This window comes from Eretmochelys imbricata, chromosome 8 (genome assembly GCF_965152235.1).
Source record: "Eretmochelys imbricata isolate rEreImb1 chromosome 8, rEreImb1.hap1, whole genome shotgun sequence".
Classification (NCBI taxonomy): domain Eukaryota; kingdom Metazoa; phylum Chordata; order Testudines; family Cheloniidae; genus Eretmochelys; species Eretmochelys imbricata.
The window spans coordinates 75,595,294-75,614,922 of NC_135579.1; the positions used below are offsets into that span (position 1 = coordinate 75,595,294).

At 42.1% G+C, this 19,629-nt stretch overlaps 1 protein-coding gene across 3 annotated transcripts in view; it reads left to right on the forward strand.

The window, feature by feature from the left end:
- The window catches only part of TGFBR3 (transforming growth factor beta receptor 3), a 179,660-nt gene that overhangs the window by 100,846 nt on the left and 59,185 nt on the right, over window positions 1-19,629 (forward strand). For all 3 annotated transcript variants that reach the window (XM_077824946.1, XM_077824948.1, XM_077824947.1), the window contains one exon: window positions 11,317-11,454. In XM_077824946.1, coding sequence (XP_077681072.1) covers window positions 11,317-11,454 — 138 coding nt within the window. The remainder of the gene's footprint in view (window positions 1-11,316; window positions 11,455-19,629) is intronic.

The window sequence follows — 19,629 nt, forward strand, 5'->3', positions numbered from 1 at the left end:
TTTGATTGTACCCCCCTTCTTTGTGTCTGTGGTAATTTACTTCCTCCCCCTCCCTCCGCCACACAAGTACATATATGGATATGCGGCGGTGGTGCTTCACTTGAATCAGTTTCAAGTTCTTTATTTTTCATTTGAGTTGGGGGGTTTTCCGTTGCATGAATGAGCCAACTATCCATTGTAATAAGAGCAAAAGTGAAACTGTGATTGTGGTCCATGCTTACTATTAAATGTGTACACCATGTCGTAGCAAACAGATTAACATATAGAGGGCAACAACTTTGTATAATGCTATGCAAGCTTAACAGAAATCCATCAAAATGCACAGCGCCATCTGAGGACCTGACTTGTCCAGAGGAATCAGTTTTGCTAGTTGTTCATTGCTGTGGGCAAAATGTACACAATAAGTTTTTTTTTCTTCCCTAAAGCTGCTTGCTTTCCTTGGCACTGGTGGGTGCTCGCGCTCCCCGGACCCTGCCCTTGGTCCTGCCCAGACTCCACCCCCTCCCTGCCCCTCTTGGACCCCTCCCCAAATCCCCACCCCAGCCCCGCCTCTTCCCCAAGCGCGCTGCATCCTGCTTCTCCCCCTCCCTCCCAGCGCTTGCTGCATGAAACAGCTGGTTCACGGTGCAAGCGCTAGGAGGGAGGGGGGAGAAGCAGGACGCTGTGGCATGCTCCGGGGAGGAGGCAGAGGCGGAGCTGGAGTGGGGGGGCGGGGAGTTGCTGGTGGGTGCAGAGCACCCACCAATTTTTTCCCGTGGGTGCTCCAGCCCCAGAGCACCCACGGAGTTGGTGCCTATGCCCCCTAGAATACATTTTGTGCTCTCCTCGGGGGACCTGCCCCCCATTTTGAGGACCTCTGTTCTAGAGATATAACAGACTCTAAAGGTGGCTTGCAGGGGAGGGGGGGCGAAAGAGAGGGGCTGCAGATTATATTTTGATATTCTGTAAACTCTCAAGCTTTCATTTTATGCACAATACTTTAGTGGGCCTTGAGATTCACAAGTAAAACTGCTGTGTTAACAGAGGTTGGATCAGGTCAGCTTTTATGTCTGGTTTTCAGAATGGACCCTAGATCCTCTTTAAAGATTGTATTTGTATTTCAATACATTGCTTTGCTTCACAGAGCTTATAGCACTGAAACCGGGGTAAAATCCTGGACCCGTTGAAGTAAATGGGAGGTTTGTGATTCACTTCAATGTGGCCAGGGTTTCCACTCTGAATTGTTCATAATACACACTATATTATAGGGATACTCTCATGATATTTTAAATAGTTTGTAACAAATATTAAAAGAATAGGATTTGGACTCCTTGATTTCTAAGCTCTTTGGGAAAGGGACTGTCTCTTTAAATTTGTACAGTGTCTAATACAGTGAGGTCTTGGCCTCTAGGCACTATTACAGGACAAATTAATAATAATAATAATAATAATAATAAATAAAAACAGACTTCTATAGGCTTCTGGTTCCTGGCTGTCTCCTAATGGGAAGTGTGCAAGGGCAAAGGAAACAAATGCATTGGGCCCTGCATCCTAGCCGTGTAGCCCTTGCTGACTCTGAAGCTGCTGTGCTCTCACCTCCTTTTTGAAGAAATCTGGTTCTCCTGTCAGGGTGGTAGGTTGTAATGGTCAGCAAGTTATGCGGTAGTATTCGTTTTTCTTAGGTAAAACATGTTGGGATCAAAGTAATCCCTGTCTTAACTCCCATAGTTTCAGTGGGATTATGCTAGGGGTGAAACGAGCTGAAAGCTGCTGTTTGGTCAATCTGAGCCTCTTTCTGTAGGGTCTGGAAGGGAACATCAGGGCTTTGCTAATGACATTTACTCTATTCAAGTGACTACTGCTAGTTTTGTTAACTTAAGATTTCACTGTAACAGCATAGCTGTCAGCTGTGTGATGCTTTGGGGTGTCTAGTACCACCTCCGATTCCAAGTAAAGGACACAGCTGAGTTTCAGAAGAATGAGTATAACATTATGTGCATATTGATTTCCTACTTAAAGTTTTTAACTGTATCAGAAACCAGTGGTAAAATGAAAATAAAAACCACTTGATGCTTCTCCACACTAGCTGAAGAATGTATTTTAGATGACGGTTTCAAGTGAGAAAGCAGGAAGATCTTGACAAATATTCCTTTTGCTTCATTATGGAAGTTTTAACAAAAGCTTTTGTTAATCGGTATTTTCTTTCTCAAAGTTGATCACAAAACTCTTCAAAATATGTGACGTTTCTAGGCAGAATTTCTCTTAGGGTGCAGGTATATATGTTTTATTGAGTCATCTCTGTTACAGACTTGCATGTACACAGACATGCTCCTGTCTCCCTTTCTGGGCCAAATTTTGAAAAATTAGTGCTTAAGTTGCATTTGTAAGAAGAAGTAAGTACCCTTGAAAACCAGAAACTGTGGAATGGGATTTCATATGCAGATGGATACTTGCACATGCAATTGTTTGTTTTATGTGTGCAGATACATACTATGAGTGTAATTACCATGTGCAGAACTTTTCCTCTCTTTGAAAGGTTGGCACACTCAGTTTCTCAAAAGCTGTTGGTTCCCTAAAACTGTAAATTGCAACCTATTAATTTCATATTTGTAACACCCAAAATCTTTTAAAGAGAGTAAAGTAAATCTTACAAAAATAAGACGAAAATCTGAGTAAAATATGTGGCTGCCATTTTGGATTTACAGTCCCTGCCTGAAGAATATTTTCTCTTTATTTCTGGAGGAAAATTAAGGTAACTTGTCTCCTGTGGACAAAAAACCCAAACAACTGAAAAAGCAAATACTTCTCTAGAAATGACATAATCCTACATCCCTTGTTTTTAAAATCATGATTTTACTCGTAGATGAAATTCATCCTGCGTGGAACTCCACTGTAGCCAGTGCATTGGCATTATGTTTCATCAAATGAATTCCTGTAGAATTTCTGAATCTCTTATATTGGATAGTAGGACTTAGTGGAATGTTAAGATAGGCTGATCTTCTCATCACACTAATTCTGTTCATTAGTATGTATTATCAAAATAACTTGTAACCTATGGATAATGATTAATTATGAATATTGACTAAACAGGATTTAAAGTATTTATAGACAGAACTGAAGAAAAGCGGTATGCTTCCATATATCTATTCTAAATGCAATTTAGATCCAATTTGTATTTGGTCAGAGGAAAAAGGATCAATTTTATGCTTGCAGCTGAGTAATTACGTTCACCTAAGTTCTCCTTCAGTGCGTCTTGTTCAGTTTTTGTGACTTGAAGAAATGGTGTGATGTAGTGTGGTGTATGTTCTTGGGGTTAAATCTCCTTTTTCTCTTCTGCTTTACTGAACAGCTGTCTTAGTATGGGCAGTGTAACTTGATATAATAGCATATTTTTGCCCTGGTCTATTAGCACAAATTTGTAACGGTTGTTTTGGAAAATGTGCTATGAATTTATTGCAAGACCTTCACACTAGAGTAGTTAATTCAACTTTACAAATTCCTGGCACTTGACTTTCATCTTTCTTAACAAAACTGAATCTGTGACTTGATGCCTTGAAGTCAGCAAAACAAATGGTACTTTAACAGCGGTGTTTACTTTGATCATTTTTCAACATTTGTGCTCTAGCCTTTCACGTAGTACAAATTGCTTTACCAGAGTAATGGGGCAGGAACCCATGGACTGTTTTTGTAGTTTGGTTGCTGTGGTGATATTCAGCCTTCCATGAAACTATCATCTCCAGGGAAACAGAAACCTTTGCAGCTGTCTTAACCTTGTAGATACTATGTATGTTAGATATAAGCCTTAAAAGAGCTTTTTACAAACTGTATAGACAGTGGTTACATGCATAATCACCCACACAAATATTGTTTGCTAGGTAATACTTGCTTTAGTTTGATAGCTGTGTCCCCTATAAAACATGTTATGTTTTTGAACCCGTTTAATAGTTTTAAAGCCTTTTACAGCATATATTAAATGATTTTTCTAACTGACCTGACAACTAGACCTTTTGTATGTATCATTTCCCACCTGCAACTATATATTTTGTTGTTGAAACAATTGCCAACGGAAGAATGATTTTTTTAATGAATTTGCCATCATTTTGAGTATATGCATTTTGGCATAGCCCTAAAGTTAAATTTTGTCTATGAATGAGTTACTTGGGGGAGTGAGTGTGACCCAAAGGAGGCGAAGAGATAGGCAGACAGATTCTGGAAGAACAGAACTATTTTGACATACAAAGCTTCTGGGACTTAAGCTTAACTGAAAGGACTGTTGTTTAAAAGCATGCCCAGAAATGTTAAATGAATGTTCATGAAAATGTTAACTGTGATACATCAATAATCTAAGTGAAACCTTCATCAAGGGAGGATACTGGGACATTTGCGTATTACTAATGCATAAAATGCTAATAGTAATTCCAAGGGAAATGGTGAGAGCTCCATCATTTAGGGCATTTTAAAAGGAGGCTGGATAAAGCAATAGAAACTATGTTGTAGCTGGCTGGTAGATGAACTAGATGACCTAATAGCTCTTTGCCACATTTAATTATTCACTTTTTATTTTATGTTGATATTCTCTGAGTTAAGTGCTCAGTTAGAATTATAAGCGCCATCTAAAATGGAGGATGACTGCTTAATAGTTGTTGGCTAAGATATTATGATGCTGAACGGAATAAAAATGTAACATATATAAATTAAATTAGAAGGATGGATGGGGGAGTATCGCTTCATAAGGCATCATATAAAATACAGTAACTTCCCTACTGCTTTCAGGTAAATCATGGGTGAAATTCTGGCCCCCTGGGTCTTTCACTGTGAACTTCAGTGGAGCCAGTTTTTAACACTATGTCTTCATAGCTGTTTGTACAGAGCCTAACATGGTGGGGCTGCAATTCTTATTGGGGCCTCTTGGCACTACATAATATAAATATTTAATAATAATAAGCATTCAGTCTGAGGAAAATACAAAAAGAGAACAAGAAGGAAAAACTTTCTATTCAACTTGTCTCTTCTGCTAACATTTTCTTTAAATACACTCTGGCTTACTGGTTTGAAATGGTCAAATACTCTTTTATTAATTTGTTTATGTAGTACTTACAGTATGCTAGTCACTGTCCAGACATTGAAGAGGGGGAAGTCCCTGCTTTGAGGAGCTCACAGTCGAAGAACAGATAGACAGGCACTCAGAGGTTAGGAGAAGGGAAACAACAAATAGGGTTCTTTTTATTCATGTATGCTAGATTCGTTGTGAGCAGCATGGCAGACGTGGTTTGTGAAGAGGGACTTAGATGTATGCGAATGCGCTCAGGGAGGTAGTACCATACATAAGGAACATTGTCAAGGAGGCAGTTGTGCAAGAAGCAGCTGATGGACAAGCAGAAGAGGCTGGGAACAGTTGGCAGAACCAAGGTGGCAAGAAGCTTGACAAGGTCGGATAAGCAGAGGGGGCAGAGTTTTACACAGAGATTTGAATGTGCTGACATAGCTTACACTTGATGCAGTAGCACTTTGGGAGCCAGTGGAAGGATTTGAAAAGGGGAGTGACATGATCAAAAATGGCTGCCACACTGCAGGCCAGAGGGATGGGGAAGATGGTGATGTCAACAGCGTTACAGAAGAGAGGCAAGTGGAGAAGTTCTTTGCTCAGTGTGCCTCAAAAGAAAAATAGGAGGAAACTAACCTGACTGTGGATCAAGACCTAAATTAAATATATTGTAGAAATCGCATTGTACTTGTATTTAGATTATTAATTCAGGTTTTAAAATCTGACAGACTATTAGCAAAAAAAATAGCAAATGACAGGAATGGAGGTGGGGGATAAGGGGCTAATGGAGACTTACTGACTTAGGTGGGACCTGAGGAGTAATGAGACGGAGAGTGTGGGGTCCCGATGGCTCTGCTTCTAAGAAAGAGCTGGGACTGAGGATTCTATCCACTCTGGTGGAACATCATGACAGAATCTTCTAGAAAAGTGTGTGCATTTTTTTTGCACGTTATTTCCATTGAGTCTGGGTCTAAGAGGCTTCCAGGCCTACATTTCAGATAAGTTTTGTTTTGTTTGTTTTTGTTTGGAGAGGATAACAATGCAAAATTGTGCTGGTTTTGTGTTTCGTTAGAGAATTTTCACAAAAAGACAGATTTTACTTGTGAAAAATTCCTTTTCAATTGTAACTTTCTGTGACTTTTCCCAAGGACCAGCGTGCACTTTTCTTTTGGGAATGTGGGAAGACTGACATATAGTTTAACTCCTCCCCATCCCCTCAGCCCAGCTAGGAGCCACAAGACGGTTGCAAAGAGGGCAGTGTTGTGTCTATATGGCAGGTGGGCCCATCTGCTGAAGCCTGTGGGGAAAAGCCAGATTCAGCAATGATGATTAAAAAAAACTAAAGAGTGAAATAGCCAAAACCTACTGGAATAACAACCAAGAATTCTTATGGCACATCCAGTCAGGGTAATCCCTCTGACTTTCCAGCTTCAGCAATACGGTTCTTTTTTTTTTTTTTTTTTTTTCTTTGTCTCTTACAACTTTGCTGACCAGCAAAAATCTTCAGAAAGTCTAAGATGGAGTCAAACTTTGTACTTCATTATGTGGACTCTAGTTATTAGTTTTGAACACAGTTGTTTGAGATCAGTTTAAATATAGATAATGATGTAGCTTCATTTTCTTATTACCCAATGGACCTGTACCAGGTGCTGCAGAGATGGAATTTGCTGGGTCTATTAGTAAAACTTGACAAATGCTTCTTTTGTCATAGACTTGACTTCTGTGGTTTAAAAAACAAAACAGCAAATCCCAGAGGTTCTAAATAGTAAGAATTCTTACTAATTCTCTGCAGTAGAAAGACATTCAGCAATCAAGTATTTTGCATTCAACAGTGTATATTGTGTTATGAGTTCTAAATAGAAATTCCCTATTAAAATCAGCTGGGAATACTTCTTGTAAAAAAAACAGGACAATGTGGGCTAATAAATTAATATTATTTTCTAATCACGGGCATTCAAGTACCTGTTTCTTAATTTTTCTATATAGAGGGTTTTTTGAGGTATTCTCTTAATTTTTTAAAAAGTCATGGAGGACTTATAATTATGATTTATTACCTTACTTGGTAGGAAAGGGGTATATTAGAGTCAACAGGGTCCAGAAAGAATCAGCTGTCATTAATGGGTGGAAACGGCATCAAGAATAGGGTTCCCAGGCATCCGGGTTTTGACCAGAATGCCCAGTCAAAAAGGAACACCGTTGACTGGGCCACTAAGGGCTTGTCTACACTGGCAATTTACAGCGCTGCAACTTTCTCGCTAGGGGGTGTGAAAAAACACCCCCCTGAGTGCAGCAAGTTTCAGCGCCATAAAGTGCGAGTGTAGACAGTGCACCAGCGCTGGGAGCCAGACCCCTCAGGGAGGTGGGGTTTTTTTAGAGTGCTGGGAGAGCGCTTTAATGTTGCCAGTGAAGACGTGCCCTAAAAGTCTGGTCAGTGGTGCAGTGGGGCTAAGGCAGACTCCCTGCGTGCCCTGGCTCTGTGTGGCTCCCAGAAGCAGCCAGCGTGTTTGGCTCCTAGGCTCAGGGGTGGCCACGGGGTCACCGCACGCTGCCCCCGCTCTGAGCGCTCCCATTGGCTGGGAACTGCAGCAGCGCCTGTGGGTGCAGGCAGCACACAGAGCCCCCGGCCCCTCCGCCTCAGAGCCAGAGGGATCTGCTAGCCACTCCCAGGAGCCGCCTAAGGTAAGCATGGCCTGGAGCCCACACCCCATACCCCCGCCCATTCCCCAATCCGCAGCCCCAGGTCAGAGCCTCCTTCCCACACGCTAACTCCCTCCCAAAGCCTGCACCCCAACTCCCTGCTCCAGCCCTGAGCCCCCTCCTGTACTCAAATTCCCTCCTGGAGCCTGCATCCCACACACCAACCCCCTGTCCCAGCCCCTTCCTGCACCCTATACGCCTCAGCCCCAGGCCAGAGCCCCCTCCTGTACCCCAAACCCCTCATCCCCTGCCCTACCTCAGAGCCCACGCCCCCTCCTGCACTCCAAACCCCTCGGCCCCAACCCGGAGCCCCTTCTACACCCCCAAACCCCTCATCCCTGGCCTTACCCCAGAGCCTGCACCCTCAGCCGGAGCCCTTACCCCATCCCGCACACCAACCCCCTGCCCCAGCCAGGGCCATCCTTAGGATTTATGGGGCCCTATGCAGTATTATTAAACTGGTGCCCCTATGTCCGACGCCAGCATGTGTATTTTAGATAAGAGTGGTCTTTTGAAGGATTTATTTAAAAAAATATATTTCTGAAGATCCAAGCATTTAAGGCTAAAGATGAATATTCAGATTGTGCATCTAAAAATCTATGCAAGGATTTTTTAGAGATATGATTTTATAATCTTCAGCAACACACTAATGGAATATTTTTAAAGCATGTTTAATGCTAAATCAAATTTAAATTTAAATGCTAAATTTTAATGTTTAACTAACATGTTCTGAGTAAATATTACCATAATGCACAACTGTTTTTGTCAGTAAATTCAGAAACTGACAAATGCCTATTAAATGGCTTCATTACCACTTGAATGGCTCTTTAACAGTTTCAATGTTGTGCTAATAGGTCTGGCAGACTGGAAGGCTTTTTCACTTTTAAGTATCTGATCCCCTCCGGAGGAAGACTCACCAGGCTGCAGCAGCCAGCTGAGGTGGGAGCCTACAGGAAGGGTCAGAACAGGTATAGGAAGAGGCGGGAGGGAAGACATTAGGACCCAGGGGTGCCCCAAATTTTCGGGTGCCCTACGCAGCCACATATGCTGCTGACATGGGTGTGAGATGGCAGGTGCATACACTTTCCAGTAGTAAATATAACTTTCTTTTCTCTCCTTCTTCGTGTAAATGATACTCTTCTCCTCTTTCTCCCCCCGTGCCCAAAGGTCCAGATAAATCACTAATGATTGATAAATGCAAAGTAATGCACATTGGAAAACATAATTCCAACTATACATATAAAATAATGGGGTCTAAATTAGCAGTTACCCCTCAAAAAAGAAATCTTGGAGTCATTGTGGATAGTTCTCTGAAAACATCCACTCAGTGTACAGCGGCAGTCAAAAAAGCGAACAGAATCTTGGGATTCATTAAGAAAGGGATAGATAATAAGACAGAAAATATCATACTTCCTCTATATAAATCCATGGTATGCCCACATCTTGAATACTGCGTGCAGATGTGGTAACCCCATCTCAAAAAAGATATATTGGACTTGGAAAAGGTTCAGAAAAGACCAACAAAAATGATTAGGGGTATGGAACGGTTTCTGTATGAGGAGAGATTAATAAGACTGGGACTTCTCAGCTTAGAAAAGAGACGACTGAGGGGGGAATATGATTGAGGTCCATAAAATCATGACTGGCGTGGAGAAAGTAAATAAGGAAGTGTTATTTGCTCCTTCTCAGAACACAAGAACTAGGGGTCACCAAATGAAATTAATAGGCAGCAAGTTTAAAACAAACAAAAGGAAGTATGTCTTCACACAATGTACAGTCAACCTGTGGAACTCTTTTCCAGAGGATGTTGGGAAGGCCAAGACTATAACAGGGTTCAAAAAAGAACTAGATAAGTTCATGGATAGGTCCATCAATTGCTATTAGCCAGGTTGGGCAGGGATGGTGTCCCTAACCTTTGTTTGCCAGAAGCTGGGAATGGGTGACAGGGAATGGATCACTTGATGATTACCTGTTCATTCCCTCTGGGGCACCTGGCATTGGCCATTGTTGGAAGACAGGATACTGGGCTAGATGGACTTTGGTCTGACCCAGTATGGCAGTTCTTATGTTATGTGTGGTTTGGTTTGGTTTAACCCAAAATAACAAATTCTCCAAAGTTCTCTTCCCTGGGTGTCCCCTTTTGGCTGCTCTCCACTCAATGCCAACAACGAGGTTTATCCTTTTCTTTGTCTCCTGCAGACTGAGTTGCTGGCCACGCTTGCAACTCTCATCTTGCCCTTTGAATGTGAGCGTGATCAAAGGGGACGATTTCATCTCCTCCTCAGTCGTTGGGTGGATATCTTCACTCTCCAAGCAAGATGAATATGTTGTGCTCCCCCAGCCAGCTACCTTAGTGGCAGAAGGTCTTTCGCTGTCTTTGCAGCACATCCTGTTGCTCTAAAGAAAGCAGAAGGCACTACAGATTGATCAGTGACCTGTGGGCATTGCTGGCTTGGGGAGAAGAGGAGGCAACTGGTGATCTGTGTGGCAAAGGCTTGTGGGATATAGTGGTAGAGCATGGTCTATTGGCTGGAGAACCCTACCTATATAGAACCTTAGTTTGATAGACTGCACCAAGAGCCATTATAAACAATGAACCTTTATTGCAGCAGTGTAGCTGATTTGATTACTCTTTGTGATATTCCGAATACTAGCTAGTCTCAAACTTCTTCATAGTGTGAATCACACAAATAGTCTCTTAGGCACTCCACTCCCATTAATCTTTATGTGGAACACCTCCCCTCCTGTTGGTGGCCATGTGGGTCATCTAACTTTCCTTTCATTGTCTTGTGGGACCACCTTTATGGAGGCAGCAATCTCCTACTGCTGTTGATATTCTCCCTAGAAAGAATAGAGCACTGGCTTTGTTCCTAGCCTGTTGATCACAGATGATTCTTTCTGTTCCTTTGTTCCCTGCAGGTCTAAGGAAATACAGGGGCTTGGTTATAAAGTCCATTATTTTGTACTGTAAAGTCCTGTTTACCATACCTTTTTCCACATGGCCCTTTCAGAAATTCTACTAATTTTCTTCTTATGTATTCCTTTGTAGGCCTAGATTTCTGCTAGAATCCCTTCTCTAGGAAAGTCAGGGGTGGTATAATGCTATCTTCTTGTGTTACTGGACTTGTTGTTCCTCTTGTGTGTGGTTTTTGTTTGGTGGTTGTTGTTTTTTGTATTTTCCAGGTGTGATTTCAGTCCCATCAGTATCAGCAGGTTCAGGCCTCTTGCTAGACAACCTCTGCAGCCTTTCATTTAGAGATCAGAAATCTGAGCTCCCCATGCAGGTTGCAGTTCTTTTGGTTTATCTCTGTGTTCTCTAACCCTCAGCTTAGTGGTTTGACCTTCTGCCCACACTATTTTTGATCAGCTTTTGCCAAGGTTTTCTTAAATACTTTTGCAGCATCTTCAGAACATAAATGTCAGCACAGACTGACAGTTTGGGAAGGGCTAATCCATCAGTCCTGGGTCAGAAGGTCTGAATTCTAGAAACTTTAAATGTATGTAAAGATGACCTGTTACTCAATCAGAGTTTTATCTTTCATTTTGTTTTGAACAGTTAGAGGGAAATAGTCACATCTTTTTCTGTTGCTCTGCAGGTCACGTTACATTTGAATCCCATTTCCTCAGTGCACATTCACCATAAGCCTGTGGTGTTCCTACTGAACTCTCCTCAGCCCCTGACCTGGAAGCTAAAAACAGAAAGATTGGCATCTGGAGTCCGAAGATTTTTCTTCGTAAGTATACCAAGTCCCCTGCTGCTCTGTAACACAACACGTGGAGTGAATAGTATTCATTTTGAAGGATTTTAAGCGTATCTTTAAAAAACTTAACAGAAGATCAAGTTTCAGTGTGAGACTCTGGGGAGCAATTAGGTGGCATGGGAAAGCAGTTTGGGAAAGTGCCCAGTTACTTGTTATGTGAATTTTAAAAAAATAACTGGTTTTGTGGAATCTACCTATTGTGTGATTATTAACTCTAGCAGTACTTCTAGTTTGAGAAGTTGTGTAGCCTAGGACATATCACCTGTCCTGATTAGAAGTCTTGAATGCACTATAATGCTAAAAACATCAGAGCAATAGGAAATCTTACAAGTAGCTGCTAACTGTGTGGTCTGTCACCAAAATACAAATACGTATAAGCTGAGCTTCTCGTGTGTACAATGCAAAGTTTATTTCTTACATGAGGTTTTGTTGCACTGCTAGGAAGGACCAAACGAAATCTAAAATGAAGCCATTAGTGTTTCTCAAAAGGCTGGAGCGCTGCTTATATGGCAAGCTCCAAATGCTACCTTCTGTTTGTAAATCATGTTCTTTCAGTTTGCCAGGACATTCAAGTTTCCTATTTGTAGTGAAACAGACTGGTGGTTTGGATTAGATTTTTAGCATATGACATAATGTCTAAGGATGAGTCTTCTCTATTAGAATTGCAGCTTTACTATTTTCAATCATAATCTCAGAAGTAAACATTATTATTTATAGCTGCAGGATATCCATCTGGGGCTTAATTTTGCTTTTAAGGCACAGCTGGCAATGGTGGACAGTACAGTGGTGCACTGCCCAGTGAGAGCTTCTGGAGTCATTGTGCCTCAGGTAAAATGCCACCAGGAGTGCAAAGTGAAGAGGATGCACTGTGTACTGCCTCTGCAGCTGGCCAGCTGCGGTGGTAGACTCCAGTAACCCTAGTATTCAGTGGAATGCAAGGGCTGCTATTTTCCTCAAGCCCTGTTGAAGAGAAGACGGGGGGTTTGAGCCCTTAATGTTTTAAACTTTGAAGGACCTGATCCTGCTTCTAGTTAAGTTTGTCAAAATTCAGATTGGCTTCAGTAGGAGCAGGATTGAGCTCTATCCTGTGCATCTTTATGGCTAATTTCAGATACACTCAAAATAGCATGTAAAGTAGCAACCCATTGTCTCCATTTCGACCCAGCCCATCCTGGACAATGTTCTCAAAGAATGTCCACTTCATGGCACCAAAAAAGACTTTACTAACAGTAGGCTGTGCAGAGCATGACCCTCCCTTTCCATATTCACATGTGGGACAGCAGCAAATTAGTTACCAGTGTTGACATTTAAAGGATCATCACTAAGCATCTGCACTAATTTAGTCACTGGGATGAATAGCAGGTGCTCTGTAGATGCAGTTAGGAATCACTGCATCGGTTTATGCCTGCTTCCCATGTGTAAGGTGTTCTCCATAACCATGAGGAATAGAGGTTTGGGGTTGTTTTGTTTTGTTTTTTAATAGAGTGCTGCATCCAAAGGGTGCCATAGCACTGACTCAGCACGACCTGCTGCAATTCGCGACCTGCAGTGCCTCCCAACCCAGCATTTCATTCTCTTCCTCTCCCTTCACTGTTCAGGCATGTCTTCACTGCAGTTAGCCTGGGTTCTTACCCAGATATTATACCTAACTCCCTGCCTGTCCACATACAAAAACCTCTCACCTCAGTTTAGTGATGCTTTAAACCTGGTCTAGCTGCCCTGACTCAGGGTGTGAGGTAGAGGTTGGGTTCTGCTTTCACTTGGGCTGGGAACCCAACCACTTTGCAGTGAGGATGTAGACTAAATCACTGGAGTTCTGTCAGTCCTCCAGTACCTTTCCACAATTCTCTCTCTGTGCCAAGAAGGACAGTCAAGTTCGCGCACAATTCGCTGGGAAAGAATCAGAGCAGCTCAGCTTACAGCGGCACACAGAACCACAGACTGTGCTCCTCAGAAGTCCAAGTGCCGCATATGGGGGAGCGCAGCATCAGTGAAGACACAGTAACTTGGGTTATGGCTTCATAGGGTGGCTAGGCTAACCCCAGTGCTCATCATCCAGGCTAAATCTGCAGTGAAGACATACATAACCTAGAGGCTTCCACTCTTCTCTCTCTGACCTGCAGGGTTTGGAAGCACTTTGGGTGATCCTTATTTCAAAGTGAACCATGGAACAGACATACACAATATTTCTAACCTAGGAAGTGAAAGGCACCCTTCCTTCTTGCCACAACATCTAGCAAAGTTTGACACAGTTCTAGCTCAAGGTTCCGTTAGGTGTAGAATGAAGGATATGTTACCTGGCCCTCTTTGTGTTAAAATATTTTGGCTTTATATATATATGCACCACTTCAGCTTTATCTCTGTTGTTCACTTCTCTTGAACTTTTGGTCAAGGTGGAAAACAGATTATTCTGAATCTTAATTACTAATGTGTTCTTTCCTAGCAGGTTTCAAATTTAAATAAATTCCTTATTTTATTTCCACAAATTGTATGTTCAAAGCAGAAATGCAAGTCACACATTCTGCTGCAGTATCATAACTATTGTGTCTGTCTCTATGGAAGCATTTCCCTGGGGTAATTGCTGACTTTCTAGCTTTTCTTTCAAGCATTTCACAAAACAAATAGATATACTTTTTTTACCCCAATTGTGTTTTAATGCAATCTGCAGTTTCTTTAGAGATTAATCCCCAACCAGTAAGGAAAATGAAGACATGAAAAGATGTTCAGCTGGCTAGTTTATGGACTTGAACTGACTAAAAGAACAGCAAACCTAGCACCCAAGCCAAACACTTTAGTTAAAAGGCCCCTGTACTACAGAGGATGATAATAGTAATAGCACATAACGTAGTCCTTTGCACGCACTATACAAAGGTTATCAGCTTTATTAGCCCCAATTTACAGATGGGGAAAGTAAGGCACAGTGAAGGTAAATGACTCATCCAAGGTTATGTTGTGAGTCAGTGCAACAGCCAGGATCAGACCTCTTTCTCTTTGTTACCACTGTGGTGCTCTGACCATTGTATAGTGCTGCCTCCTGTCTGTGGAATATTGTATTCAATTTTTCATTGGAACTAATTTGTTCAAGGAATGTAACAGAAGACAGCACAGAGTTGCCGTTTTAAGATAGAACCACTTTGGAATGGAGGTGGGCTCAGGCTACAAAGATCAGATCAGGACTTTCCCAGAATTCAGGAGAATTCGATCCATTGTAGCCCATTACACAGACAAGGGCCAGTATTTGAATCTGAACTTTCTAACAATATGCTTAGAGTTGGGATTTTGTATCATGCCTGACTCTGTTTTGGGAGGAAATTTGAACTATGAAAAGAATCCATTGTTTTAGTATAATTTTAAATGTAATTAAGAAGCATAAGTATCTAGAAATCTTCCTGCAAGATACTTTAAGGTAGAAAAATGTAAAAAGCATTTCTGAATGGTTTGGTGCACATGGAAAAAAATTAAAATACTTTTTTTTTTTACCTTGTTATACACATAGTTTAATTCAGGGAAAAGTGACTTGGGTAAAGTGTCTATTCATAAATGTAATGTGAGTGGCTCACAGTTTAGCCATTTCTTTATAAGAAGTCCCTGTTTATCAGTTAAGCCAAACAGTGGACCAAAATATTACTAAAATCCTGTAGAAAACTACTAAACAACAAAAGATCTACTATGATTTACATTTGAAGTAGGGTATACTGCATCCTCTTTAGAGTGCTATGCACTTGAGCCATGCCTCTTACATCGTTAACTTCAGTTTGCTTTAACATAATCTTTTATACAATGTGAGTTGAAGTGAGATAATGCTTCTAAGCCCTGGTCTACACTGGGACTTTAGGTCGAATTTAGCAGCTTTAAATCGATGTAAACCTGCACCTGTCCACACGATGAAGCCCTTTATTTCGACTTAAAGGGCTCTTAAAATTGATTTCCTTATTCCACCCCTGACAAGTGGATTAGTGCTTAAATTGGCCTTGCCGGGTCGAATTTGGGATACTGTGGACACAATTCGACGGTATTGGCCTCTGGGAGCTATCCCAGAGTGCTCCATTGTGACTGCTCTGGACAGCACTCTCAACTCAGATGCACGATTGTCTGCCGTTGCTCTGACGCAGGGAGGGGCGACTGACGACACGGCTTACAGGGTTGGCTTACAGGGAGCTAAAATCATCAAAGGAGGTGGCTTTACATCAAGGAGTATTTCAGGCAGGACTTCATGGAGGGTTCCAATAAGAAATGATGCACCTAAGTTATTGTTCTTATAGGAACAAGGAGGTTAGTCTGGCCTCTGATTGATACATGGCTAGATTTACCTCGCTGCACCTTCTCTGTGAGTGACTGCAGTGTGACCTAGAGGAATGAGTCCCCTAGACGGGGGGCGGGGGGGGGGAAGTGTTCGCATTTGAGTACAAAACAAATCTGGGTCTATTCCTTGTTTTGATACACTCCATCTATCTTTTACATCTTTGGCTGGCAGTAGACGGTGCAGAAGGACTGCATGCCATCCACATCTCATGGCTGCTCGGCAGAAGATGGTACAATAGGACTGCTAGCCATCCTCATCTCTTGCCTGCCCGGCAGAAGATGATGCAATAGGACTGCTAGCAATCCGTATCACCTGCCTGCTCACCATAAGATGGTTCAATAGGACTGACTGCAGGACTAAAGAGAATGACTTGATCAAGTCACTCCAAATTTAGTCCCTACGCCCATGTCTGCCCAGGCACTCCTGATCGACCTCACACAGGCGACCAGGAGCACCTCGGACATGACGATGACGGCTACCAGTCCTATTGCACCGTCTGCTGCCACAAGACAATGGGTTGCTGCTGCTGTGTAGCAATGCAGTACCGTGTCTGCCAGCACCCAGGAGACATACGATGACAGTGAGCTGAGCGGGCTCCATGCTTGCGTCTGCACAGGTAACTCAGGAAAAAAGGCGCAAAACGATTGTCTGCCCTTGCTTTCACGGAGGGAGGGAAGGAACAGGGGCCTGACAATATGTACCCAGAACCACCCGCGACAATGTTTTAGCCCCATCAGGCATTGGGATCTCAACCCAGAATTCCAATGGGCAGCGGAGACTACGGGAACTGTGGGATAGCTACCCACAGTGCAACGCTCTGGAAGTCTACTCTAGCCTCAGTACTGTGGAAGCACTCCGCTGAGTTAATGCACTTAGAGCATTTTCTGTGGGGACACACACACTCGAATATATAAAACCGATTTCTAAAAACCCGACTTCTATAAATTCAACCTAATTTCATAGTGTAGACATACCCATAGAGTTGTAGTGTTATAAATAGGAAAATAGTTGTACTATGAACAGGGCACTGGACTGAGAGTAAGAAGTTTCCCACTCATCCAGTGATTTATTGTGTAATCTTCCTCAAGTCACCTCATCTCTTTCTGCCTCATTCCCCCATCTGTAAATTTAGGATTATATTACTTACCGACCTTGACAAAATGTGTTGGGATCTTGGATAGAAAGTTGCATTTAAGAGCTAAATATTATTATTCTATCAGTATATTATTATATTATATTGTATCCATAAAAAATTATGGTCATTTAGATGCAAATTTTGGACCCACTCTGCATTGTCTTGGACATCACTGAGATTCAATTGCTGGCATCTAGCAAACAGTAGCAACTCACAACCTGGGCAACACTGTTGAAATGAATGGAGTTACATGGTAAACAAGTCACAGGAAAATTTAGCCCAGTGGTGTCCTCATTGTAACGAGAAAGATGGGATCAGTAACTCATAAGAGGTGAAGTCAACATAAATACTGTAATCCCCGTCCTCACAAGTGACCCAATAAGGATTACAGTATTGTAGTCTCTGTACATAGTGCTGTACAAAAGGTTAAATGGGCTAATTTCATCTTACTCCCACTGCTTAGTTTGTTTTTACTACACTATTTCTTAGTAATAATTTCTTTTGTATTTTTTTTTTCAAAAAGTATTTTGAAGGGTGAGATTGCTGCTGGGGCCTGGTTTCTGCTGACAGTGTGCTCTGTCTGAAGCTCTGCTGGCTACCTAGGAAACAGCAGCATGATCAAGAGTATTGAAGTTGTGGGCAGTGAGTCAAATGATGAATTTCTGTATATGAGTCACAAAAAAGTGAATGCATGATGACTAAATGGTTTTATTTATTTTTTATTTGCATGGTGAACAAAATTGCACTGAACATTAGGTAGACTTTATTTTCAAACGCTTGGTTAGGACATGAGTTCTGCACTGCACTAACTGGTTAATTTAGTAGCAGTGGGGAAATAGTTGAGATTTGTATGAGAAGAAAAATCTTAACTGATTTGCTTTATTTATTCCAAAAGTAGATTTATGGGTATTAGGTATTTTGAAGTCCTCTGATGCATTGCAACAAGGGTTGCATTGTAGAATGGGTGCACTCACTTTACTCTGGAGATGCAAGTTAAAATCCTCAATTAGGTCACAGGATGAAATGTATTTGGTCCTGACTGGATATTTTTACACATCATAAAAACACCGTATAGTTTGGCAGCTCTCTGCTCAAGAGACTCTGGATCAGACTATCAGGATTCTATAGGTCAGAATTGAGTATTGCAATTGATATAACTAGATTCTGATGCCTGAAAATTTATAAAAACAGCTCCCAAAACCTGTAGAAAACATCTTGCCTGTGCTACAGCTCGGGGGTGGAGGGGAGGCTTGCAAAAAAACCAACCAACCAAAAACACCATGCAGAAAACAGGTTTCAGAGTGGTAGCCGTGTTAGTCTGTATCAGCAAAAACAACGAGGAGTCCTTGTGGCACCTTAGAGACTAACACATTTATTTGAGCATAAGCTTTTGTGGGCTAGAACCCACTTCATCAGATGCATGGAGTGGAAAATACAGTAGGAGGTATATATACAGAGTACATGAAAAGATGGGAGTTGCCTTACCAAGTGGGGAGTCAGTCTAATGAGACAATTCAGTTGGAGTCCATGTTTGAAGTTTTTTTGGTTCACAAATTGCCACTTTTAAGTCTGTTATTGAGTGACCAGGGAGATTGAAGTGTTCTCCTACAGGTTTTTGAATGTTACAATTCCGGATGTCAGATTTGTTCTTTTGCGTAGAGACTGTCCGGTTTGGCCAATGTACATGGCAGAGGGGCATTGCTGGCACAGGATGGCATATATCACATTGGTAGATGTGCAGGTGAATGAGCCCCTGATGGTGTGGCTGATGTGGTTAGGTCCTATGATGGTGTCCTTTGAATAGATATGCAGACAGATTTGGCACTGGGGTTTGTTGCAGGGTTTGGTTTCTGGGTTAGTGTTTTTATTGTGTGGTATGTAGTTGCTGGTGAGTATTTGCTTCAGGTTGTGGGGCTGTCTGTAAGCGAGGACTGGCCTGTCTCCCAAGGTCTGTGAGAGTAAGGGATCGTCCTTCTGGATAGGTTGTAGATCCTTGATGATGCGCTGGAGAGGTTTTAGTTGGGGGCTATAGGTGACGGCTAATGGCGTTCTGTTACTTTCTTTGTTGGGTCTGTCCTGTAGTAGGTGACTTCTGGGTACCCTTCTGGCTCTCAGTCTGTTTCTTCACTTCACCAAGTGGATATTGTAGTTTTAAGAACACTTGGTAGAGATCCTGTAGGTGTTTGTCTGAGGGATTGGAGCAAAGGTGGTTGTATCTTAGAGCGTGGCTGTAGACAATGGATCATGTGATGTGGTCTGGATGAAAGCTGTAGCCATGTAGGTAAGCATGTAGGTCAGTAGATTTCCGGTATAGGGTGATGTGTATGTGACCATCGCTTATTAGCACTGTAGTGTCTAGGAAGTGGATCCCTTGTGTGAACTGGTCCAGGCTGAAGTTGATGGTGGGAATTGTTGAAATCCTGGTGGAATTCCTCAAGGGCCTCTTTCCCATGGGTCCAGACAATGAAGATGTCATCAATGTAGCGCAAGTAGAGTAGGGGCGTTAGGGGACGAGAGCTGAGGAAGCATTGTTCTAAGTCAGCCATAAAAGTATTGGCATACTGTGGGGCCATGCGGGTACCCCTAGCAGTCCCGCTGACTTGAAGGTATAAACACCTTTGCTAGGAAAGTGAAACATCTTAGTGCAGAAATGAGAATTAAATTGCCATAGAAAATTTATACTCAGTCCTTTGTGACTTTCTGGCAGAAA